We start from the raw sequence: 27,290 nt of genomic DNA, 5'->3' as shown, positions 1-27,290 counted from the left end.
GAGACAGCTTTTATTAGACAAGGTCAGAGGTCAAGTTGACGATTTCGTAAGTACCAGTCTATGACTGCTTGTTTGTGTGTTTGTTTGTGTGTTTGTTACTTACGAAATCTTTAGATTTCGTTAGTATATTGATGACTTCCGTTTCTGTTTGTTTGTTTGTAGGCACGATAACTCGAGAACGGAAGAAGCTACCAATGTCAAATTACACCACGTGATTCAGGAGGGTGATGGCTAGTGCTGATTAGATTTTGGTCAAAATCGGTCAAAGGTCAAGGTCACGGTGAGGTCAAATATTCGATTTTTGATGGTTTGGTACAGATAACTCAAGAACGGAAGAAGCTGCCAAGGTCAAATTACACCACGTGATTCAGGAGGCTGATGGCTAGTGCTGATTAGATTTTGGTCAAAATCGGTCAAAGGTCAAGGTCACAGTGAGGTCAAACATCCAAAAAATGATAACTCGAGAATGGAAGAAGCTTCCAATGTCAAATTACACCCTGTGATTCAGGAGGGTGATGGCTAGCCCTGATTAGATTTTGGTCAAAATCGGTCAAAGGTCAAGGTCACAGTGAGGTCAAACATCCAAAACATTCGATTTTTGATGGTTTGGTACAGAATCATCGTAGAAACTTCTGGTTTGTGTCACTACCTTCTCTCGAGACAGCTTTTATTAGAAAAAGTCAGAGGTCAAGTTGACGATTTCGTAAGTACCAGTCTATGACTGCTTGTTTGTTTGTTCGTCCTTTATAGGCGGCCGAACTGTTAAATGGAATGAGATGAAACTTGGCATGAGTGATCCTTGGGACATGAGAACGGACATGGGGGGGGGGGGGGCAAGTTCAACGTCGAAGGTCACGGGGTCAAGAGGTCAGGTCAAGGTCACCGGGTCAATTTCATCCGATCGAGACGGGACCAACGCCATTCGACAGATAATCAAAATTAAATGACAGTTGATTGACGACATTCACTTCCGACTTCCGGTTTTCGAGTTATGACGTCCTAAATTGACTAAAACGTCAATTTTTCATGCTTGTTTGTCCTTAATAGATGGCCAAACCGTTGGATACAATGAGATACCGAAGCTGTTGGGGTTAGGGTTAGGGTTAGGGTTAGTTGTTCGGGTTAGGGTTATCTAACCCTAACCGTAACAGCTAACCCTAACCCTAACCCCAACCCCAACCTTAACACCACCATTCCATTCCCTCCCCTCATTCCCTCCCCGCCCTACGGGCGGGTACTGTCTAGTATACATCTACATGTATATCGACGCACTATACAGATATATAGCTATATATATATATATATATATATATATATATATATATATATATATATATATATATATATATATATATATATATATATGGCTATATATATATATATACATATATATATATATATATATATATATATATATATATATATATATATATATATAGTCACACAGTCAGTCGCGGGTGTTGGCCTCCCTCAAGCTTGGCCTCCCTCAAGCGGTTACGCACCGTCTGGGCTGAAATGCGCCTGTTATGCAGCCCGACAGTCTCATCGGCAGTCCTCGTGGCCGGTCAGAGTCGATCCCGGAGATGTTGCAGCCTCATGTGACGATCTTGACCGGCGGTGGTCACACGTGGTCGCCGGGCATGTGGGCGGTTCACGGTGCTTCCAGTCTCTCTGAGGCGCGTTCTCAGGCGGCTAATGGTGGAGTGGTGGACATTGAAGTGTGCTGCAACGGCCCGTACTGACGTCCCAGCATTCAGCATGCCAATGGCGCGCTCCCTCAAGATTTGTGACATCTGTGGCATGTTGACATTTGGCACCAGTCCACATTTTGGGGAGGCCTTTTATAGGGCAAGCTATAGGGAGTGTTTGTGTCCTGGTTACACTCACTGACCATCACTCTGTCAAGCCCCATGGTGCTCATGGGAAGGATTACTCAACGTGTGAGTCCACACACTCAGAGTGGTCAATTTCAATGGTAACATCTGTCTTGAGCAAAACAAAGGAACCATTGCTCAAACAAATCATCGGTTTGACCATTTTCCCATAATGGCAATCTTGACTTAGATATTTAGGTTGGTGCGTTTATATTTTTGTTCAGTATATATATATATATATATATATATATATATATATATATATATATATATATATATATATATATATATATATATATTGTATTATTGAGTTTTTTATGATAAAGATTCCTCTGGACTTGATCCTGTCCATTATTATACATCTCTTGGACTAGCCTGGAATGCTATGCTAAAAATGACTAAACAACCCCTTGATCTTCTTAGTGATGTAGATATGCTCTTGATGATTGAGAAGGCTGAAAGAGGAGGAATTTTACAAGCCTGTTCAAAGAGATCTGCTAAGGCAAATAATAAATATATTCCAGACTTCTTACCTGATAACCCCACATCTTACTTAATGTACTTTGATGCGAATAACTTCTATGGCTGGGCAAAGTCTGAATCTCAACCCTCTGGTAATTTTAAATTGGTGAAAGAACACAAGTTAAAATCTATCTTCGATGATATACTGTTATCTCCACAAGTCAAGAAGATTTAGATAAAACGGGATAATGGATATTATTTTGAAGTAGATTTAAACTATTCTTGAAAATTTCATAACAAACATGAAGACCTTCCTTCTGGAGCTGAAAAAGAGATCCCCAATCAAGAGCTATTCGGTGGTTATCAACAACATTTATTTCGTTCTTCAAATAAGTTTAAATATATTCCTATAACTAAATGACTATCAACATTGTTTGATAAAGAGAAGTATGATTTACATCAAAGAAATCTAAAGCAATTTATGGAAGCAGGACTACAAGTAAAAAAGGTACATCGGGCACCAACGTTTCGTCAAGGTTATTGGTTCGGTAAATGTATTGATTATAATACGAGGATGAGAACAAAGGCTAATAATGATTTTGAGGACTTTTACAAGTTGATGAATAAGTCTCTATTTGGTAAAACTATGGAAAATATAAGGAATAGACAAAATGTGAGACTTGCTTCAACTTGGGAGCAGGTAGAAAAGTTGATAAATAAACCAAGCTTTAAAAGAGTAGAAATATTTACAGATACTTTTTGTGCTGTTCATTTGAATAAAGAGAGTATAAATGTTGGGATTGATACCTTCTTAAAGCTTTTTGCTTCTTCCCAACTCAATTCACTCACTTGCAGTTAATTAAAATATATTTTTACTTTGCTGTGTTCCACAGGAACATTGTGTATGAGATAAGTGTGGTCAAACTTAAGTGATCCAAGGGAACATTGTGTCGCAGGATCTGGGAGGAAAACCTCAGATCTTGCTTATCTGTTTGATATTGTTGTGGTTGACGAAATTCACAAACCACCATTCAGGTCCCGTAGGTGAGATATCTCTGTAAGTATATGTGTAGTTAGGCCCAAACCCGTTGTTTAGAGGGAATAAATGTCATTCAGTCGGGCTGCGACTCTTCAGGATAGCAGTCTTTCTTTTACTATCTTTATTTTGGACCAGCCGCCATTACTACCACCACCAACCACGTCTCAACAGCCATCACACAACAACCACCAACCACAACGCCGCTTCACAACAACCACCAACCACAACGCCGCTTCACAACAACAACCACCAACCACAACGCCGCTTCACAACAACAGCCACGACCTTTACCGTCACAACTCGCCACCATCGCATCACCACCATTCTTGCGCCACTTGTGGGCACCGATACTGGACTCGTGCAGGGCGCGCACCGAGCAGCGTGTTCAGAAACATCACAGACTTTCCGAGAAAAACGGATCAAAAACGACTCACGCCCACTTCTGTTCCGTCCTATCGGAGAGCGTGGGGCGATTTGGCCCCGCCTCCAGGGCGTTGGAGTGAGGTCGCTATATGCAAATTCATGGATCAAAAAGCATTCACGCCCACTTTTCCTCGGTCCAATGGGGAGCCAGTTAGAGGTGAAGGGTCGGAGGTAAAGGGTCAAAGGTGGGGGAGCGAGGCCACGGGGGATATAAACGGCTGCGTTCGTCAGACAAGTTGAGTTTCGAGTTCGCGGTTGGGAGTTGTCGGTGGAGCTGGGAAGAAGTGGTAGTAGTCAGAGTGAAGAGGACGGAGCTGTGGAGAGGTGGCGGCGGCGAAGGCGATCGAGGGGGTGCTCGCGTCGGAGTCGGGGAGCTGCGGAGGGAGAGGCCGGCGGCGCGACCGAGGTCGAGGTGGAGACGCTCGTCGCGGGACACGAGACAGGGTGATATCCTCCTCCTCCCCGAGCATCAACAACCCCCTCCTGTTTCCCCCCGCGCTGAGATAGTGCGACCAGGGGGCCCCTTTCCCACCCCCTATCAGACACTGTCCGCGAGGCCCGCGGAGTTGAGGGGCCATCGCCACTTTGCGTCTCGTCATCAGACGGGTAGGCCCGACACGGTCTCGGCCCCAGGCCCGCCTACCCCCCTCATCCTGGAGGGTGGTTCTTTTTCTTTTGCTTTGGGTATATGTGTTGTCGGCGCCGTCTGTGAAGTAAAATTGTATAAGTGTTGCCGTGTGCTCGGTAGTCAGATAGCTCTGCATTGTCTTCTTCTTTTATATTTGCTTTTTGTGTAATATTGTGTTTCTTCTCCTTTTACATGTGCTTTTGGTGTAATTGTATATGTGAGCTTCCCGTTCATCGCGAAATAAATGTGAGTTATGTTGAACTGTTTTCCCGCTTCGCTTCGTCTTTTCTTTCATTGAATCTCCATCTTGCTTCACGTAAAGGGTTGGTCGTGGGCTAAAACGCCCGATAATTAATCGAACCGTCGAGGCCGACGAATAACACCGCTCGGTTATCCCGATAGTACGGAACGGGTCGCTTAAAGTGGCCCGTGTCCGAAGTCGACCTGCGGCGAGGTGCGATCGCCCGGTCTACCCTCCGTGTGGGTACTTCGGTAGGTCGAATTTGGCGAGCAACCCTATCCCACGCGGGGGCCGATTGGCACGATCGTGGTGAGACCGAAAGGTCCACCCGTTACTAGTTCCCGGCGTTAGTCCGAGAGGGTCATGACTGGATTGTCCGTCCGGTGGGCGACGTGCCGCGATTCGAGTTACGTGGCCGTCCGCACGCCGGCGGGCGCGAATCCGCAACACTGGTGTCAGGTCGTGCGATATAAACTCATCGCCCTCCTTGCGGCACTGGTATCGGAGAACGGGAAAATGGGCTCTCCTGTCTCCAACTAAATTCACGGGAATCGGTCCAAAGGTGAGAGGAGCGACCCCCGATTCCCTCCAAATTACGAGCGAGCTAAATTAACCCTTTACGAGAAGCAAGATGGCGTCTCAAGGCGAGCGGGAGCCGGGGGTATTAGAAATGGATGTAGAATGTGTAGAATCCATGGCTCAGGACGAAATCCCCGTGCAGGAAATGTTGGTTGTACAGGAAAACGAACTCGCCCAACTGAACCCAGAGCCCGAAATAGGTGCGGCAGCGGCCGCGGTGTATGACACCTCCCCTCCCCCTCTCCACCAAAACCCCCCGACCCTTGCCGAAACGGCTCACCCAAGCGCACCCGACATGGCCCAGCTATGCGCCATGCTGGCGGCAATGACAACGAGGATGGATGCGAATACACAACAAATAAACGAAAAGATGGATGCAAACACAAATGAAATGAAAAACGAAATGAAAGGCATGAACGAAAAGATGGATGCGAATACACAGCAAATGAACAAGCAAATGAAAGGCATGAACAAGCAAATGAAAAACGAAACTAAAAAGCTGCGGGGTGAGACGCAGAACATGGGCCGATGCCTGCAGGCGGGCATGAAGGCCGTTAGCAGGGAGCTTAAAATGGCGACTCCACGTGTGGGAGCGAACGAGCTGGAAAGGGGTGCAACGACTGTCGGGCCCGCGGTGGAGGCGGGTGACAAAATAATTCGGGGGGCGTGTTGGGCGAGGGTCGTGACAGAAAAAGTGACTGAGTTGGCAGAGACACGGGAGATGGGAACGATAGAGGGAAGACTACACGATGAAGACGGGGTAAGTGACGCACACACACACACGGAGGTAGTGGAGGACAATGGGGGTGAGCTGGTGGACTGGGTGGAGGCCCGGTGCGAGCAGTTGGATGGCCTCCTCCAGGAACGAGGGGAGCGAGTATGCCCCCTTGAGGCGAGTCACGGCCAGGTGAGTTCGGTCGTGCTTTGCGAGGTTGAGGGGACGGGTGCTGTGGACAGGTGCACGGAGAGCTTGGGGGGTATAGAGGCCCCGGAGACCCTTGTGGGGACACAAATCCCCAGTGTGGTTGTCCCTGTGTGTGTGGTGCAAGGTGTGAGTGCGTCCCCGTGTGTGGAAGCGACCCCGTGTGTGAGTGGTGTGGTGGCGATTGTGCCGGAGTCCGTTCTTCCCAGCACGCCGTGTGTGGATGAGGCACCGTGTGTGTGTCGCCGTGTGTGTGAGTGAGGCACGGTGTATGAGTGAGGCACCGCGGATGAGTGCCCCCGCGTGTGTGAGTGAGGCACGGTGTATGAGTGAGGCACCGCGGGTGAGTGCCCCCGCGTGTGTGAGTGAGGCACGGTGTGTGGATGAGGTACCGCGGGTGAGTGCCCCCGCGTGTGTGAGTGGTGTGGTTTGTGTGACGGAAAATGGCACGAGTGAGTGGAAGGCCGCGAGTGAATGGAGCACCACGTGTGAGTGGTATGGTTTATGCAAGGGAGACCGTGTGTGTGAGAGAGCGGTATGTGAGGGAGATGTCGGTTGGCATGCGGGAGCACGCAGCCGTGTCTCCCGGTGTGAATGTAATGGTGAGGTGTGTTAGCGTCGTGACACGCGGGAGTGCGTGTGTGGGATGGAGGCGACGACGGAGACATGTGAAGAAAGAAAGCCGGGTAGCGGCTGTAGTTGTTTCGGGGACCGTGCCGGGTTCACCCAGCAGTGAGCACGAGGTCCGTGCTGTGCAACGCACGAGGCCCCCACGTGCTCGCTTGCGAGAGTGAAGTCCCGGTCCGTAAACGCCAGCGGTGGATTTGCCGATCCCGCGGACGGACAAAGTTTAGGCAGGATTACGGATTTGGACCGGACGGGTTCTCCACGCGATCGTGTGTGTTAAGCTCCAACGGGCAAAGCACATGTGTTTGCGTGGGGAACCCCTCGAGACGTGGGGCTTGTGTTTTTTTATGCGCACGGTGACGCCATGGCTGCACGTGGGGTTGGAATCCGGCAGGAGGGGTATCCCTGCCGGATGGTACCGTCCAAGGAGGGACGAGGAACACGTGCAGCTGCATGACGTCACGGGCAGGTGCAAAGTGCGCGAGCTGCGAGTTGCCGCGCTGGTGCTGCGCGTGAAAAAAAAAAAGAAAAAAAAGCAAGCCTCACTTTCGGGTGCACAGGATTCCTGGGCAAGGGGTGGAAGACCCCCTTGACCAGGGCACAGGATGGAAACTAGTTAGGGGGAAGGGTTAGCTTAGCTAGACCGACTTCATGGGGCAGGGGTAAGTCCTCATGGAGTCCGTGGAATGGATTAGTTAGAGGGATTGTAGCGAGATTTAGGTTGGGAAAGTTATTTTAGAGATTTGGAGACAGTGACAGACTTGTGGATGTGTAGCGGGGACGTAGTTTAGCGACGTAGTGTTAAATGGAACGTGCTATAGTATAAGGGACGACGTGGGAGCACGAGTTAGTTCGGGGATGTAGTTAGAAGGATGGCAGAGTTCAGCGGTGAGTGTGTTGAAGAGTTGGTGAGTGAAGTGGAAGCATGTGTTGTGACTTGGTGAGTGAGTAAGGCCAGCGGGTCTGTGTGAGTGGAGCGAATGGGGACTGCATGGTGCGATGAGTGATTGGGGGGAGGAGTGACTCCCGCCCAAGTGACCCCGGGGTCAGTGTAGAGTGAGTTAGGGGGTTAGTTAAATTGAAAAATGGAGGTCGTTTTGTTGTTGGTGTGAATGTAGGCTCGAAACCCGTTTGGAAGGGTGCAGGAGCCCTGTTGACGGGCTGGGAGCGTGGCTGCGAAAAGTGAGTATCGCTGAGTGGGTACCCCGGGCACCAGGCTAGTCGGCCGTGGTAGGCCAAGGGCCCATGGGGGGCCGGGATAGCGTAGTGGGCACGGGTGCGCCTGCTTGGTGCGGGGGCCCGGGGCACCATTAGCCGCGTGGGCAGTGTTGTGGGCACGGGTGACCCTCGGAAAGGGGCCTGGGAAGCCAGCCTGCCACGTGTGCGTTTCAGGGGAGGTGCCATGGGGGGCACTCCCCGGTGTTTAGGGAGCTGGTAGGCTCGGAGGCACTGTAGTGCCCGGGGGTGCCATAGCTGGAGAATCGGCAGAGGGTCGTGCCTGCCAAAGGGAGCCACGTGTCCCAGCCATGAGACCGTGTGAGGGCACGGAGAGAAAATTGGGGGGCGAGGCCCGAAATCGTGAGGACACCAACACAGGCGACGGGGATCTGGGTTATTAGAACCAATAGTTTAAGCGCGAGGCGCTTGTTGAAAGCCCCGGGGTAGTTTAACAGGTTAAATGGATAGGGTAGATTAGGAAGTGTACCCCTCCGCACCATCCATTCCCTCGCTCTCGTTGTGGGCCGCTGGACCCACTTTGTGTTATAGATCGCTGAACTCTGGGGAGGCCATTCTGAGGCTTCGTTGGGCCTCGACACAGGACGTTAGCTCTCCCTTATTCCCCTCCGGGAAGGGAACGTAGGGGTTGGGAGTAGGCTAGGTGACAGGATAGGTTAGCCGAACAAAGACGATAAAGGGGGTTAGGGGACGATTTATAGTGGGGAAGTAAAAATAAAAAAAAAGTTGGGGCTAAATTGGGGTTTGACAAATTAAGGGAGTGGGTATAGACAGTGACAGGCAAAGGCGATAGGTTGGGAGGGAGACCGTAGGGTCGGTCCGAGCCCGCCTTCCGAGTGGCCAGCACCACCGCACTCCCTACACCAACCTCCACTGAACGGCAAAGGCTGGCCAGCTTCATCTGCCGGCTGGCTGTTTTTCTTCAAGGCCTGTGCCGGCCCACTTCATCGGCAGCTGTTGTGTTGCTGCAAGGCCTGTGCCGGCCGGATCATCTGGAGCTGTGGTACTTCAAGGCCTGTGCCGGCCAGTTCATCTGCCGGCTGTGTTTGCCTGCAATGGCCTTCTTCTGCGGGCTGTGTTTGCCTGCTGCCTTTGCCATGCCCACTGCCCACGTTCACCAGCCCCGTTCAATTTTTGCTTTGCCCCCCCCCTGTTCATTGCCATGTGCGCCAGGATCAAGGCAACAGTTTGCAAGCCGCAAGAACTGCCCTGTTGGCAGCTACAACACGGGCCTGCAGTGGCGGCCCGTGCACCGTGTTTGCGTTCAGTTCAAACCATTCATCCATCCATTCGTTGTGTTCATTGCGTGTGCCACTTGAGCTGGCACGGAGACTACGTTTGTACAGCCCATGCACCGTTGTGGTTCACTGCGTTCAGTTCAAACCATTCATCCATCCATTCGTTGTGTTCATTGCGTGTGCCACTTGAGCTGGCACGGAGACTATGTTTGTGCAGCCCATGCACCGTTGTGGTTCACTGCGTTCAGTTCAAAAGGGAAGGCCTTGGACTGCGTGTGAGCAGCCGGCCACGTTCCCTGTCACCTGCATTGTTTGAGCCAGAGACTGCATGCGAGCAGCCTGGCTCCCTGCTAACTGCTTTCTTTTTGCAGAGTTCATTGATCCTGGGCCATGGTTTAGTGTAAAATTTATAAGTTAAGGAAAGATGTGCTGTAAATATGAGTGCGCCCCCGGCATGTTTGTCTTAGCGCCGGCAATTTTATTTAAGTCGTCCGTGTGAGTGAGTTTGTTTAGGTAGTTACTCAGCCCTCAGGTTATTTATTTTGGGGACACGAATACCATGAATGTCGCACTCAGGGATCCGTAGGTAAAATGTACTAGGGAAAAACTACACATGATGGCACACGAAAATTTGACGACTCGGGACGAGTCTGTAAAAAGGGGAGGGGGTAGTGTTGTGGTTGACCAAATTCGCAAACCACTATTCAGGTCCCGTAGGTGAGATATCTCTGTAAGTATATGTGTAGTTTGGCCCAAACCCGTTGTTTAGAGGGAATAAATGTCATTCAGTCGGGCTGCGACTCTTCAGGATAGCCGTTTTTCTTTTACTATCTTTATTTTGGACCAGCCGCCATTACTACCACCACCAACCACGTCTCAACAGCCATCACACAACAACCACCAACCACAACGCCGCTTCACAACAACCACCAACCACAACGCCGCTTCACAACAACAACCACCAACCACAACGCCGCTTCACAACAACAACCACCAACCACAACGCCGCTTCACAACAACAGCCACGACCTTTACCGTCACAACTCGCCACCATCGCATCACCACCATTCTTGCGCCACTTGTGGGCACCGATACTGGACTCGTGCAGGGCGCGCACCGAGCAGCGTGTTCAGAAATATCACAGACTTTCCGAGAAAAACGGATCAAAAACGACTCACGCCCACTTCTGTTCCGTCCTATCGGAGAGCGTGGGGCGATTTGGCCGAGGGGGGCCGAGGGCGAGTGAGGTCGCAAAATGCAAATTCATGGATCAAAAAGCATTCACGCCCACTTTTCCTCGGTCCAATGGGGAGCCAGTTAGAGGTGAATGGTCGGAGGTAAAGGGTCAAAGGTGGGGGAGCGAGGCCACGGGGGATATAAACGGCTGCGTTCGTCAGACAAGTTGAGTTTCGAGTTCGCGGTTGGGAGTTGTCGGTGGAGCTGGGAAGAAGTGGTAGTAATCAGAGTGAAGAGGACGGAGCTGTGGAGAGGTGGCGGCGGCGAAGGCGATCGAGGGGGTGCTCGCGTCGGAGTCGGGGAGCTGCGGAGGGAGAGGCCGGCGGCGCGACCGAGGTCGAGGTGGAGACGCTCGTCGCGGGACCCGAGACAGGGTGATATCCTCCTCCCCCCGAGCATCAACAACCCCCTCCTGTTTCCCCCCGCGCTGAGATAGTGCGACAAGGGGGCCCCTTTCCCACCCCCTACCAGACACTGTCCGCGAGGCCCGCTGAGTTGAGGCGCCATCGCCACTTTGCGTCTCGTCATCAGACGGGTAGGCCCGACACGGTCTCGGCCCCAGGCCCGCCTTCCCCCCTCATCCTGGAGGGTGGTTCTTTTTCTTTTGCTTTGGGTATATGTGTTGTCGGCGCCGTCTGTGAAGTAAAATTGTATAAGTGTTGCCGTGTGCTCGGTAGTCGGATAGCTCTGCATTGTCTTCTTCTTTTATATTTGCTTTTTGTGTAATATTGTGTTTCTTCTCCTTTTACATGTGCTTTTGGTGTAATTGTATATGTGTGCTTCCCGTTCATCGCGAAATAAATGTGAGTTATGTTGAACTGTTTTCCCGCTTCGCTTCGTCTTTTCTTTCATTGAATCTCCATCTTGCTTCACGTAAAGGGTTGGTCATGGGCTAAAACGCCCGATAATTAATCGAACCGTCGAGGCCGACGAATAACACCGCTCGGTTATCCCAATAGTACGGAACGGGTCGCTTAAAGTGGCCCGTGTCCGAAGTCGACCTGCGGCGAGGTGCGATCGCCCGGTCTACCCTCCGTGTGGGTACTTAGGTAGGTCGAATTTGGCGAGCAACCCTATCCCACGCGGAGGCCGATTGGCACGATCGTGGTGAGACCGAAAGGTCCACCCGTGACTAGTTCCCGGCGTTACTCCGAGAGGGTCACGACTGGATTGTCCGTCCGGTGGGCGACGTGCCGCGATTCGAGTTACGTGGCCGTCCGCACGCCGGCGGGCGCGAATCCGCAACAATATATTGCTATTCCCAGGACATAAGCCAGCTGGTAATCCAGCTGGTCCTGTGATGAAAGGAAGGACTTGTGTAATGGAATTTGTTAAAGATAAAATCGGATATATAAAAGGGAATGACTCGGCTATTAGGGCAGAGCACTCTCCGGGTTCCTCAATTGCAAATTGTTGTGCCTGGTGTTTGCTTTCCATGCGCACGTAATTGATAGATAATAAACATTTTCTCTCATATACATCGACGTCTTCATACCTCAGTAAATGGTGATCGACACCTCGACATAAAGATGGATAAACCGATTTATGTGGGAACATCTGTTTTAGATCATTCAAAGTATTTAATGTATGATTACTTTTATAATAATCGAAAGGAAAGATCTTCTTCTTCTTCTTCTTCTTCTTCTTCTTCTTTCGGCTGCTGCCTTTTAGGGGTCGCCACAGCGGATCATCCGTATGATCCGCATACTGATTTGGCACATGTTTTACGCCGGATGCCCTTCCTGACGCAACCCTGGTCGCCTCTTATGACACAGGGAAATGCTACACCTATTTTAATTGGGGTATACACCGGCCCAGTACACTGGTACTCATTTCGCCGACCTCGGAAGGATGACAGGCTGAGTCAACCCCCTGGTGTATTAATTCAGTGGCCCAACGGGGCTTGAACTCAGGACCTTTTGGATCCCAAGCCGCTGCCCTAACCACTGCGCCAACACCAGGCTCAATAATCGAAAGGAAAGATATGGTGAGAATAATGTATTGTTTTGCTATATATGGATATGGATAGTTTAATACTCGAGATAAATACAGATGATATTTAGCAGGAAATGAAAGAAGATGAGGATATTTAAGATACAAGTAATTATGATCCTAATAGCCTGCTCTTCTCAAATCAGAATAAAAAGGTTTTTGGTAAATTTAAAGATTAATTCGGTGAAAAGATACCAAGTGAATTTTTAGGTGTTAGATCAAAGGAATATGCTTAAAAATACTTAACGAGACGGTTAAATGAATTCAAATGTGAAAAGAAACTTAAAGGTCTAAAGAAGAGTGTCTAAAAACTTAAAGGTCTAAAAAAATAAGAGACCATTAACTTTCAACATTACCTTAAATGTGTATGGAAGAGAAAAGATGTTTATAGAGAGATAAATCTCATTCGAAATTATAAACACAAAATATTCTCAGAGACTGTTACAAAGAAAGCTCTAACAGCATTTGATGATAAAAGATATATAATGAGTGATGGAATAAATACATTACCTTATGGGTTTAAAGTATAAGTATTAATAAAAAATGAGGTTGGGGGTTTTAACTGGCTCCTGCTGCATCATTTTTAATTGAGGAATAAATTAAGTTATTCCTGAAAATCAAACATACTCTTATTATAACCACTCCATTTGATTAAAGAAATGATCATATGAAAGACTATGGGAAAATGTTAGGAGTAAACAAAACACAAGACTTGCTACATCTTGGAAACAAGCATCCAAATTAATTAATAAACCAAGTTTTCAAAGGGTTTCGAAAAATCAACACAATAAGAAGTTTTCAACATCATTTATATACAGAGGATATTGTATATGCCTGGTGTTGGCTTAATGGTTGGGGTGGTAGGCTTGGGATCCTAGTATACTGAGTTCAAATCCCCCTTAGCTGCTGAATTAATACCAGGTGGGGTTAAACTCTGCCTGTCATCCTTCTGAGGTTGGCTAAATGAGTGCCAGCTTGCTAGTATACTGTGTCGGAGTGGCGACCTGCCCAGGATTGTGCCCAATAGCCAAGGAGACTGCTTAGGTAGCACCAATGCTCTGCACAGAGTATGGTCTCAATGGATGGATGGAGGTTTTATATTTATATACGGGGGGGGAGGGGTATATCAGAAAGCAATGGGGGGAGGGGGTTGACGGGCTACCGCTGCATCATTTTAAATTTATGAATAAATTAAAATATTCCTGAAAATCAAACATACTCTTACTATGACTCCTCAAGTTGATTAAAGAAATGATCATATGAAAGGGGGTGAAGCTCAGCTCCGGCAGGGGGAGTAGTATCAAAAGGGAGGGAGGGCTATGACGGAGTAATGTATACCAGTCTGAAAAGGACAAATATGAGTGAGCATAAGCAAGCGAATATTGCGACTTTGCAAAATGGTAGACATTACTGTGGCAAAGCCTCCCTTTTGATATTACTCTCATTAATATTCATGACGAAGTTGTGTGTCAGGCAGGAATTACCACCTCTATTGTTCTGAATGATAGTTTTGATAACTACAGTAGTTGAGTTTACTTCATCTTATACTCCCAATCGACTTATCTATGAATGAAGGAAAAAAAAAAAAAAAAAAGAAGGGAAATTGGCCGATTAGACTTGTACTCCACATCAACTTATTGGCCGAAAAATAAGGTGCTCATCTACATTCGGCTTATTTGGCAACCCCAATTTGAATTGCTGCCTCATGAGGCTGGGAAATCCATGTTCAAGTCCCATTTCGTGCCCACTATCTTTTTACCTCTGGAAACGAAGGTGGATAGAGGTTGTTTTCACCCCTGTCTGTTTGTCTGTCGGTGAGAAGAATATCTTATAAAGTTGTGGACAAATTGAGACGAAATTTGGTGGACAGGTTGTGGACACAACATGGACGAATCGATTAGATTTTGGTGAGGATCTGGATCCGTATACAAGAATCTTTTCAGGGATTCGTCAACATTGAGCGATAGGACCAAAAGTGATTTACAACACGATATCTTAAAAAGTTGTGGACAGATTATGCCAAAACTCGGTGGATAAGTTGGTTTGGTGATAAGAACAAGTCGATTAGATTTTGGTGACGGTCCAGATTCAGATCCGACCTATCAGTGGGATACAAAATGTAAACGATTCAACCTGGTGGAGGTATGCGATCGACCAAGTGCCGTTCTAGCTCACGCATGCGATTTACTTACATACAAATTCCTCCATGAGCCTTCGAGAAATGCAAATTACCTAACTAAATAAATTAAGATGTACAAGGTTTCAAGTGCAATCGGTGATGGAAACGCATACAAGTTCAAATTGACGCTGGTTGATAAAAACTAGACATAACAATAGCACAAACAAAACAATCCTGACATTAATTCATCTGCATTTTTAATGGGATCAGGTAAAATTACGAGTGAACAGCGATAATTGTAAAGGCCAGTGAACAAAAGAAAGAATTCTACTAAAAGGGTAAACATCTCTATTTAGATTATTGTCTGAAAATAATCATATGCTGGGTTAAAAATGTCTCTGAAAGTGGTTCTGCATTCGCAGTGCCACGATGAGTGCAAGTTGAAGATGAGGCCGATATGACATTTACTATTTATGGAAATGGAAAAACCTTCATTGTTGCTGGGCTTGGCGTGAGTGAATCCCAAGCCCCGTCCCTTGCCTCGGCCCCGCGCCCAGCCTCGGCCACGTCCAGAAGGTGCACTGCGCCCACCAAAGCCCTGTGTACAAAACACAACACTTCAGCACACACTGCTTATGAAGAGTTCAGGGTGAAGACATACGAGCCCTTATTCAAAAATATGTCAGTATCAATTTGTTCAAAAGTCTTTCCTTTGTTATTCGATATTTAAAATCAGGCAACACATGTTGATTTGCAATTGAACACCAGACTAACCTGGGGCTTGATTAACATAAATCCCAAAGGCAGTATGCATACATGTATTGTAATGTGAATGGGTGTTAATAGACGAGCCATTCTGGGATGAAACAGCAATCTGATTGGTTGGTTTTAAATAAAAGGCATGAATGGTCGGACTGAGCGATGTATCAATATAATCGGCTCAATCGGATATTGAAAAGGTATCGTGAATGCGATACTGCATTTAAAAAAAAAACCTGTTGATCTATCAGTCCATTCTTTTGTGGAAAAAGTGATGTGTGGTCTCGTAACCTGGGGATTTTAAGATGTATTTTCATTGATTTAGGAAGAATATCGACATGAAGAACTCATTTTATCACAACACGACAGTCCCAGTATAAAACAACAACAAAAAAATCATACGATATACGCCACACTTTCATGCGGATAGTGAGAAAACTTCTTCCCATTTCAGTTGCCAGTTCTCCTGATTCATCATTAGGGTCTTCCGTTGAGGATCCTGAGCCTGTGCCCGGGGAGGGACTATTTGCACCGGTATAATAATCATCACATCTGAACTCTGACTCAGACCACGTGCAGGAGAGCTTTTATCAGGATGGTGAAGCGATGGTGGGAAGCATACAAAAATGTTGCCCTCAGGACAGCTCACAAATATTCTGCCCTCAGAGCAACAAACAACATCGTCAAACTGATTAGTATTTCATCCCCCAAGCACTCATCGTAAACAAAACTTTAAAGAAGTAGTTGAGGACGAGATGGGCTGTGTGTTGAACGTCGGGATGACGTGCATGTCCATCAGGGCTTAACCGAGCACTAGACGTAATGCCATTACGACGTCCCAGACGTAACGCCAAAATGACATCCCAGCGAAGAGAGACAGGCAGAGGGACGGACAGAGAAATGTGGATTCTTTAATATACAGTGTACATCAAGTCAGATGTCGGGCTACAGCGGCTTCTCCACCACTCTGTAAAAGTGCAACTGATGTTCAAAAACATCCATTATGATGTTGTGTTTGTATGACAAGTGACACAAACACTGCTTTCGATTAGAGCACACAAAAATGTTTACATCAATTTCAGGGCAGATGACAGCAATAAACACCTCAACCTTCGAGCTATTGTACAGTGGGTCATCATGAGGTTTAAATAAACATCGATGGAGTGCACAACTACCACCCCCACCCCCCCAACCCCAACCCGAGCCCAAATGAATGGTCACATGGCTTCCATTTCGCAAAGAAGACAGAGAGAAGGCAGTCTCAAAATAGTAACAATACCTTCGAATAACTAGAAAGAGCAAGCAAAGATTGCAGACCATCACGAGGGCTTGCTGTGTGTGCTTTTATCGTCCATATTTTATCGTACGTACTCACATTCTAAATGTAGGTATTTTGTAGAAGTAATCGGTTGAAAAAAGTGGTTTACGTTGACACATTGTGTGTAGACAAACAAACAGGTAAGACGTTGTGCATTGCACGATACGAGAGAAATCCAAATGAACAATACTTTTCTCAGTTTTGATTGGTCAATCAATTCGGTGACCCAATGTACAAATTCTGTTCAACGGAGCAGAGTACCCAGCCTCCAGGTGGGTGAAGAGTGAGCATGACTTGCTGAAAAAAAGTATACTCTGTGTTGCAAGAAAACTTAATAGATGTTTGTGTGGTGTGCATCTAAAGAGGCTGTCTAAGGGGTGTAAGAGGTGTAAAGGTCTTCAAGGGGAACCCAAACGCTCAGACCACCTCAACGCTAACCTATTCCTTGATACCCGACAACACAGATACGATGCGTCTTTTTCTGATTTGCCATTTATAAAGTAGCTATTTTGGCAATTAAAAGTCGAAATCTTCTTCACGTTTAGCCGTGGCATCACACCTCGGAGTTGACCGCCATATCCATACTGTGTACAGGTTACATCGCGGTACGATTTAACTCAAATGGCAAATAATTTTCGTTTTCCCACAAATATGCCGAGTCGATGCGTCCCTGGTGCTTGTAATAATACAAACCGAGATGGGTTCATGCTACACACATAGCCGAAAGACCCTATATTTACTAGAGATTGGACAAGGTTTTTCTGAAAAAACCCGAATGTGGATTCGGCCGACAAAATGTTTGCTTTTTCGCTCGGAACATTTTACAGAGCACTGTTATGAAACAACAGAGATGGATAGATCTTGTGGTTATTAGCCACGATTAAGGGAGAATACCATCCACTCAATTAAGGGAAAGAAACAGCCGTCGCTCGAAACTGCAACACCATCTCTACCGAGCTACCAGCACATGTACATGGATGATTTAAACGGTGAAACAAACACCTGTGTTGGCCTGCCGGTGACCGATCTTAAGGCCCGGTCACACCTTGACGTTTTAGCCAGCGATGGCAACGTGTTAAAATGTATGTAAAACGCTGGCTTACGTTGAACTTTTGATGTTTTTTTAAAGATTCGGACGTATTCATAGCGACTTGGTCTTATGTGTAACGCATTGGTAACTACACAGAACGTTTCGTTGTGTTATAGATAACTTATACCAACGAATGCTGAACCTGTTGTCGGCCTACACAACCGATGCCCAACGATAGTCTAACTCAGGCATAGCACGTTGCACGCATCGCCGACGATGTCGTGACGTAGCCAATTAAAAGGCTGACGCACAACGATTCAAATCATAACTGCCGTAGAAATGGAAGGGTCAAAATCGCGGTCACACCTTGGCGATCTTGCCAGCGTATGCCGACCTAAGAAAAATGTGTCTAAAACGTTGGGGGCACGTCGAATACGGCATGGGTAAGTTTGGTATACGTGAGTAGAACGCTAAATACGCTATCATAAGTCGTAGTAAGTAGAGTATGTCAAGAAATTTTGAACATGTTCAAAATTTTACGACGTACTCGGCGTATGACACACGTTCGCATGCGATGGGGATAAGTTTTACACACGATATGTGGACGCTTACACACGTCCACAAACGCTACTTATAAGCTACTCATAAGTCGAAACACGTCGCGGTAATGTCTTTTTTACGCGAAACTTATTTCTAACTTATGTTTGACGTGCTTTGAACTAATTCTTTACGTAGTCCCAACACACATCGACGTATGTAGACGTATTCCAATGACGTCTTCCGGTCGACAAAAAAAAAAAAATGAATGTGTTTCTCGCTTACAACTGCCATATAAAGACGTGTTCCCAGCGGTTTTGGGAATTGGTATATAAAAATGGTGTTCATAAAAGGGGAACCCAACAGTGTTTTCGAGTCCTTTTTGAGTTGATGTCCATGTCAGCAGTAACAGTATCAGTATCAGTATTAGTATTAGTATTAGTATTAGTAGTAGTTTGTTCATGTTGGCAGTAGTAGGTGAGTGTGAGGGGGAGGGTGTGGGTTATGATGGATCGTCCTTGCGTCCGCGTGTCCACGGGTAGGTTCATAGGCTGCCACTCAACGATTTAAATGGCTGCATCTCCACTATTGAAAGTAGACGCTTGCGCTCAACAATTGGATTTTTTTTTACACTCAACGACTTTGAAATGGTACCACTCAGCTAGTTTCATTGTTTACAATGAACGATTTAAATTGCTGTCACTCGCCTTTGTTTTTTGTTTTGTTTTTTTGACGCTGGGGTTTGGAAATTTGAAGCGTTTCTTCTGAACGTGTTAAAACGCTCAAACTCGACTATTTTAAATAGACGCTGCCGATGGACAATTGGAATCATAGCCAAGCTAGACATCGAAGTGTGAACATCCTCGTCATGCCGAAGAAAAGTTTGAAGAATGCTGCAAATAAGTGTCCTGGCCGTGGCCGTGGACGCTGACGCAAGGACGATCCATTATACCGACGTCTTTCAGCCTATGAGTAACTTAAAAGTAACGTCTGTCGATGTGTGGCAACGATCGCGTAACGTGCCAACAACACGTTAATCATAGGTTAGAAATAAGTTGCGGGTACGCTAAACATTACCTCGGCGTGTCTCAACTTATGATTAACTTACAAGTAGCATGTGTTGACGTCTGTCAACGATCGCAGACCGTGCCTACAACTTGTGGCCAGCGTAGCGGAACGTCTGAGTCATACGCCGGCATACGTCGTGAAATTTCAAGCATGAAAAAATTTGAGGACAACCGAAAAGTACAACGTTTAAAGCCAACGTACAACGACTTATGGCAACGTACTACGACGTATGCCAGCGTGCTCTTAATGTTATCAAAACTTACCCATAACGTATTCAACGTTTGCCAGCGTTTTAGAAAAAAAATTCAAAAATCGGCATACGTTGGCAAAAACGTCAAGGTGTGACCGGGCCTTTACCTCGCTACCACCCTCCTCAACAGTGAGACACAACACAGAAGCAACTCGGCATGACCACATACACGACGGAGGGACATGGCATGGACACGACGGAGGGACACGGCACGGACACAACGGCAGTACACGACATGACCACGGACATGACAGTAGGACACGACGGTGAAACACGACACAGCACGGACACAATGGTGGGACACGGCATGGCAAGGACACAATGGTGGGACATGGCACAGCAAGGACACGACGGTGGGACATGACAGCGTGGGACACGACACAGCATGGGCACGACATGGCACAGACAACGGTGGGTCACAGACACAGCAGGGACACGACGGTGGGACATGGCATAGACACAATGGTGGGACACGGCACAGACACAACGATGGGATAAAGCATTCGTCACCCATTTTTTTGAGCTGTGCCCGTGCTGGAGTAATATAACTGATTTATCAATGAATACAAAATCCCTTATGAACCGTAAACTGAACAGAAAAACAAAACCCATCAATCTGTCAGGAACATGATCCCGGCATTTTCACATTCACGAATACCTTCCTTTTTCAATCTTCATGTAAATCACTCGCATAAGGCTCAAAACTATAAGGCTCCAGAATCCCCCAGAAAGCATTTCCATCACTAATTTTGTCCACATAGTTTCTTCAAAATCCTACTGATCAGTTTCAACAAACTGAGAACCTTCAGAGATGCTAATGACGGTGGAATCAGTATCGAAATCCAAGCTTGAAATACAGTGTTTCTCTTTGTAAGCCACCATTTGGATCAAAGTGCTGTGACATCACTGGCGAAATAGAAAATCGACACGAGGACTTTTTTCGGCACTTTGTGAATGGAAAAAAAAAATTCAATTTTTTTTCCCCATTAAAATTAGACCATGATTTATGATTTTTAATTGTTTTCAGAAAAATGATTTGCATCTGTCTTTTGCACCCAACAAGGTGGACAAGGTTCTTTCAACCCTCGCCACTGCTAGTGGACTCGATGGAATCGATGCACGTGTCCTAAAAACCTGCTCTGCTGCTCTTTCACACCCTCACTATTTGTCCTTCTTACTCAGTCATTTGCACGAGGTCATCTTCCATCTGCGTGGAAATCCGCCATTATCACTGCATTACCTAAAAAAGGTGCAAAAATGGATGGCCTCAACTACAGACCCACCGGCTGACTTCTGATCATCAGCAAGGTCATGAAATCCATCATCACAGTTGATATGAAATCCTTCCTTTTCTTTAACAACCATGCTCTCAGGTCACCAATTTGGTTTCAGACCAGGTCACTCCACCTTGGACATGTAGAGTCCACTCATCCAACAATGGATGGAGACCTTCAATGTCAGACATGAGATCAGGACTGTTTCTCTGGACATATCTCACGCTAGTAACAATCTGGCATCCTGCCTTACTCTTAAAACTCTCTGCCTATGGCATCCAAGGTCAATTCCACACCTGGCTTGCTGACTTCCTCAACTTGTGGCATCTTGTGGCACTCAACAAAATCCTTTCATCTCCTCTCCCTGTTAAGTCTGGAGTGTCCTAAGGCAGTGTTCTCGGCCCAGTCCTATTCCTGATCTTCATCAATGAGCTCTCTGTCTGGCAAAGGGTGGAGTTATCAGCAACGAGATAAAGAGGACTTTTCATAGAGTCAATCTCTCATCCCTTAGATCGGCAAGCAGCAGTCTCTTCACTCTGCAGATCTGGATAAAATCATAAGCTGGTCCAACACATGGACATTGTGGAAACTGAATTATTAATTGAATATAAAAATGCAATTTATAATAATGTAAAAATGCAAGATTTACTTAGTTTAGTACTTTGACAAATAATTTAGTGAATGTATATGCTGAGAAAGCTAGTTAAGAGAAGAATACACACATTCCTCCGAAGTCGTAAACAACTTAGCAAAACCTTATCGATCTGATGACCATCTGAACCAGCAATATCTCTCCCCTACACCCTTTCCCAGGGCTACAAGCAAGCTCCAAAACAGACCAATTATCCTTCTATGTTGCAATTGGCAAAACTGTACATATACACTCAATATTCTATGGAGAATTAAGGTTTCAGCTTGTAACGATGTAGCAGACTGAAGCCTTCCTTCTGTGCACAGAAGTGTCTTTTGTTTTACTGAATAAACGGCTTGCATATGAACTTACGTTTTTCTGTTCTTGAGGTAGCAAGAAACTGCTTCCACAGTTTGGCGACGAAGATGGGATGGGACCTACAGCCTCCATCCGAGGAGAGGAGTTTCTGCCTGGTCGTGAGTGAACGCTGATGAAACCAAAAGTGAGAGATCTCTGCTGGAACATGTGTTTCTCCCAGGCAGACGAGCTCTCCACGGAAGGTTGAGCAGTCTTGAACCAAAATTTATAGAAGGTAAGGATATATAGAGCTGTTTGTTGAGCAAAATAAAGGACTTTTATTTTATTTTATTTTATTTTATTTTAAGGGGTATATTAAAAGGAATAAGAAAATATTCCTCAAAGAAAGGCTAACATCTTGGAATGTTTTGATAAAATCGTCAATGTTCTGATCACAAGGTGGAGGATCAGAAGACGTTTTGGAGACGAGATTGCCAAGTTATGTAAAATAGCAAGAGGCACTGCGCATAGGACTAGAATCGCCGAGTCGGAAGGGTGGAGAGGCGAGAGGATTAGTGTCACCAAGTCGAGAGGGCAGAGAGGTGCAAAGATTAGAATCGCCGAGTCGAGAATGGCGGAGAGGTGATGAGGGCCAGGGGGCTAGTAACGGGGGCACGTTATTGCCAAAGGTTACGAAAGCTGGGTCCAAAGGATTTAATAGCTGGAAAGAAAAAGGAGCACTGACAAGTGCTCGGAGCGATTTAGAGAAAGAGGAGCACTGACGAGTGCTCGAAGCAATATAGAAGTACAGTTTTGGAAAAAAAGCATCGCAAAGCAAGGAATGGCGATATGCCCGTTCCTAGCAGGTCAAATGCCGAGTATATGAATGACACCTTTGGGTCAAGAACTTCAAAAGACGTGAAGTTGTGGACAGACAGAACAGAAAAAGCAAAGATTTCATCGAGATAGAATTGAAAATCCAAGAAGAGAAAAATTGAGAGAGAGAAAAAAAACAAAGTAAAACGACTCGTAAACCAGTTGATTGGAAAATCTTTGGCAGATGGGCCAAAGAGAGCCTTGAGAGGAGCAGATGAAGAGCGCGAGTATAGATGGGAGTTTTAAAAAACGCACAGGCTGCAGGACCGGAGATAGCTTCCCTCCCACCACAGGGAGTATGAGGAGATAGAGATGGAGACATGAAAAATAATTAAAGATAATAAGCTAGCTCAGATGAAAGCTGAGAGAGCGTGCCCAATGAATGAACAAAGGATGCTGAGCCAGGTCACAAATTAACATCAAAATTATTTAATTCATCATGTATGGAACAAATGTGATTTAATGTGAGGTGTTTATATTGAGTCAATGTTCTGAAAAGTGTCTGCATACAACGTATGTGAGTACGTGTGTGTTGAACACATACACAGTTGTATTCAAGCGTGAGAGAATTAAAATAAAATCTACACAAAGCTCGTTTGTGAAGCGAGCAAGCACGCACGGTCTTTGTGTGTATATGCAAAGTAGGTTGCTGGGACGACTGACCTTCAGATCTAGCATGAACGGGTGAGGTCATAGTGCTAGATCCAGTGGAGAGATAGTTGAAATTGAAAAATATTATTTAAAAAGAATATATAGTTTTAGTTTGGTTTTGAGAAAAGGAAAAAGAATGAATCTACACCAAATTGGAGAAATGTAAGCAACAGCTGTTCGCGTACACGAGAGCGAACTATAATGGAAAAGTGAGGTGGGGAGAAAGAAAATACCCTGCTTGCCAGGCTGTGTGAGAGATTTGGCTGATAAGGGGAAAAAGAACGGGTGGGCAGCTAGTCTTTGAAATACTGGAGAAACTGGCTGTAAGAAAAATATTTTTTGTAAAACTGATTGAAATAAGGAAATTAACGTTTGTTGAAAAAAGGATTGAAGCTCAAAGAATTGTTCGATTTTTGTTTGTTGATGGCAAAGTACACTGTCATCAACATGATAAAATGACAATTCTTTGAGCATAACAAAGCTATTATGGCATCGATGTGAATAGATGGTTGCATCACTGGCAAGTTTGGTTGCTGATTTGAAGTTGGATGATGTCTAAAATTGATTGGAAATTGATTGATGTCTTGTCGGATATTGTGGTACCTCGTGTGCTAGTTAGCACTAAAGGAGAAGAAAGATTTAAAGTTGATGGTAAGTATTATGGATTTGAAACGTGGCACTGAGCAAGCCAACCATGCAGATGTGGCAGAGGGCACCGCATGTTGGAGCATGCAGGTACAGGTCGCTCATTTTGTGAATAGCTGCAGGCAGATACATGGATGTTTGAGCATGTATGTGTGTAAGCAGATGAGGATGCCGGCAGATGAGGATGCCAGGCAAAAGCCATGGCAAATGGTGACAACACTGGAGTTTATACCTCTGCAGGGATTGTACAAGGTGGTTTGCCAGTGCATTTCTGAATGGTCGTTAAGAAAGAAGTGATTCCAGCTGTATGTATAACTCCATGAACCATGTGTCAAGGTATCTGATCACCATGGTTACCATGACATTAATGAGTTATTGTGAATGAGTTTAATGATTTGAATCATTCACGACAGTGAAAAAAAAAGTATTTTCTGTGTAACGGCTGTGGGCTGTGGATATTATACATACGCAACTCAGCCGGGCACAGAGGCTGCACGAATGAGTAGAATTAGCATCCGGGTGGTTGTGCCGATACTGTCATGCAGTTTGTGAAATCTGCATACATAATATATAAATGGACATCATTGCTCATGCTGTTATATTCAAACAGGCGATGCAATAAACGTACGTCCCGCCTCTTGGATGGACAATTATTGGATTCCCCATCTGCTAGTATTGGTTTATGAACATTAAAGATCTCACGATATCCTTTGGAGGAAGTGGGCAAGTTATCGCAGGCATGATGCAGAGTGAGACATACCGGTGATCTGAGGTTGAAGTCAATCATGTGTGTTTTAATGAGTTTGTTTAAAAGGAATTTTACCGCGGCATCTCAAACTGCACTGTTTGAACTTGTGCGTTTCATGTCAGAGTTCCTTCAGCCTTGTGGAGGTGATTGTTCAAGTCAGGTCTATTGAAACCCAGAATAAAGAAAGAAATGAGATGTTTCTTGGGGATGGCTGGCTATTGTATACCATAGGTACCTGATCTGTGTCAGAGTTGCGACCCGTCCAGTATTGTGTCAAATAGCCAAGGAGACTGCTGAGGCAGCACCACACAATCTGTATTGAGTATGGTCCCAATGGATGGATGGTACCTGATTATGCAGTACTGGTTAGACCACTGTTAGATATGATGCTGGACAAAGCACCGGAGCCGGTGGAGTGGACACAACAGGCAGAAGAAAACTTTGGCAAGATCAAAACAACTGTGAACGACACCAGCTTTGGGTTTATGAGGAAAGGGCGCCAACTACTGACGACATTGCAGCACTACAGGAGGCAACTGAAGTAACAGAGTCAAGTGGGAGAAAATGGATTGCTGTTATTACGCAGAAACAAAACTTTGGGTCTCAAAGGAGAGTAAAGTGGTTGCCCCAAAGGCGCTTTTCCCATGGTTTACTCGTTTGGCTCACAGAAGTGGCCACATGAGCAAAAGGGGGATGTAGAAGGAGGTGCTACGAACATGGCATGCTCCAGGATTTGCAGCTGTGGCAGAAAATTTTTGTAGAAGCTGTGTGTATTGTCAACACTATAATGTTGGTAGAGTGTGCTGCCTTTTTGGCTGTTGGTCGCATTGTTGGTTGGGGCGTGGCTGTGCCGCCGATGCGGTGCCCCTATTGCAAGTATACTGATGCTCATTTGTGCCAGCCTCGGAGGAATGACAGGCTGAGTCAACCCCCTGGTGTTGGTTCGGTGGTCAACGGGACTTGAGCTCAGGACTGTAGGATCCCAAGCCACAACCCTAACCACTAAACCAACACTCGGTTATAATGTTGGCAAAGTGTCTATAAAATATGTGAACCCTGAAACATAAGGACATATAAATGATGGACAAGACAACGAGTAACTTTTGTGCTGCCTTAACAAAGGTTGTCAAGGAGTTTGACTCGCAGGTCGAACAAGCACTACCAGACCAGCTGCAGAGGAACACCACAGCATCCAGCCCGGCGACTGGGTATACATCAAGGTGTTTAAGTGGAAAAACGCACTGAAGGCACGTTGGACCGGACCACATCAGATATTATTGGTCACCAACACAGCTATCAAGTGCAAAGGTAAGCCAATCATGGATTCACGTATCTCACTTCAAAAAGCATTCAGGAAGTCGTCAAGAGAAAGAAAGGAAATCTGCAGGTGGGAAGAACGTTACCGGAGATTCATGACATATGTAGCAGTGCTCTTCATTAGCACGTGCATAATTGTGATAATATGGACAACAACAGACAGTAAGGGCATAATGGGAATGTCATGGAGAGCAGCATGTTTGGTAGGTCGAGAGCAGGGGAAACAAGGAATGGGTCGTGACAGAGTACGACGAGCAGAAGAAGGTAAACATCAGGACAAATTGCATGAGAAAGGCATATATGGGACAAACACCTATATGACCCTTCCATAATTATGCACCCCGTGTCACATGGGATGAAGGGGACATAGACACTGTCCGCCTGAAACGAGGCATCGTTAGTGTTACATGAAGGGATAACTGGACATCCACTGAACACCTTTTCAGCAATATCTTTACAACATGCTAAAAGAATGAACAGGAGCAAGTGTTGGGTTTGCTCACAGCTCCGCCACTCATTCAAGCATGGACTGCCCCTCTCGGCAATCCCATTTCCAGGGGAAGATATATGTGGGTACCTGGTTCGTAGGCAGGCTAACACAGTCCTATCTAGAATAGGAGGGACTGGAGAGGATGTAAGTGCGAAAGTACGAGAGATAACAAGTAACTGGAAAAAAGAGGGATACAAATGTACTGGCTATTGGCACTGGTACTATCCTAAGTATTGGGTGAAACGTAACTTCCTATATACAAGAGAAAAAGATGATCACACTCCCCGATATAAGACAAATTTTGCCTCATTATCTAAGGGGGGAAAAAGTAACCATTAAGGGACAAATCTTTGATGATAGGAGGAAAACCATGGGGTAACCTTCCTGGGTTGGATTGCGGTAGTGTGTGTTGGAGTGGTGCTGAGGTGTCATCTACCAGATGGCAGTCTCCTTGGATAATCTGAAGCGGTCCGTCCAGGTGGGTGCCTGGAATGTCCCATCCCCAAGAGAAGATAATCACCTTTCTCTGCTATCATCTTAACTCCAGCGCTTGAACATCAGTATTGCAGCATTCAGAGGTTCGGAGACCGGATAGTGACGAGATTATGGCGGGCAGTTTCACCTACTACTGGTCTGGTCGCTCTGATGGTGACCATGCCCAAGGAGTTGCTGTCGCTGTGTCCAATAAGTTGACTCCCATGATAAGTAAGGGCAACACCGGTCAACGAGCATATAAGGAGACGAAGGATTCATCACTCCATGGGTGCCATTTCCCTGGTCTCG

General features: G+C 46.1%; 1 protein-coding gene across 2 annotated transcripts in view; it reads right to left on the bottom strand.

The window, feature by feature from the left end:
- Positions 1–27,290, bottom strand: part of LOC147035909 (spermatid perinuclear RNA-binding protein-like) — a 178,853-nt gene that overhangs the window by 22,936 nt on the left and 128,627 nt on the right. For both annotated transcript variants that reach the window (XM_085848024.1, XM_085848015.1), the window contains one exon: positions 15,106–15,214. In XM_085848024.1, coding sequence (XP_085704150.1) covers positions 15,106–15,214 — 109 coding nt within the window. The remainder of the gene's footprint in view (positions 1–15,105; positions 15,215–27,290) is intronic.

The sequence above is a fragment of the Eptatretus burgeri genome, chromosome 1 (genome assembly GCF_056783735.1).
Source record: "Eptatretus burgeri isolate ZD-2024b chromosome 1, Ebu_testis_v1, whole genome shotgun sequence".
NCBI lineage: Eukaryota > Metazoa > Chordata > Myxini > Myxiniformes > Myxinidae > Eptatretus > Eptatretus burgeri.
This window is presented reverse-complemented; position numbering and strand designations above follow the sequence as displayed.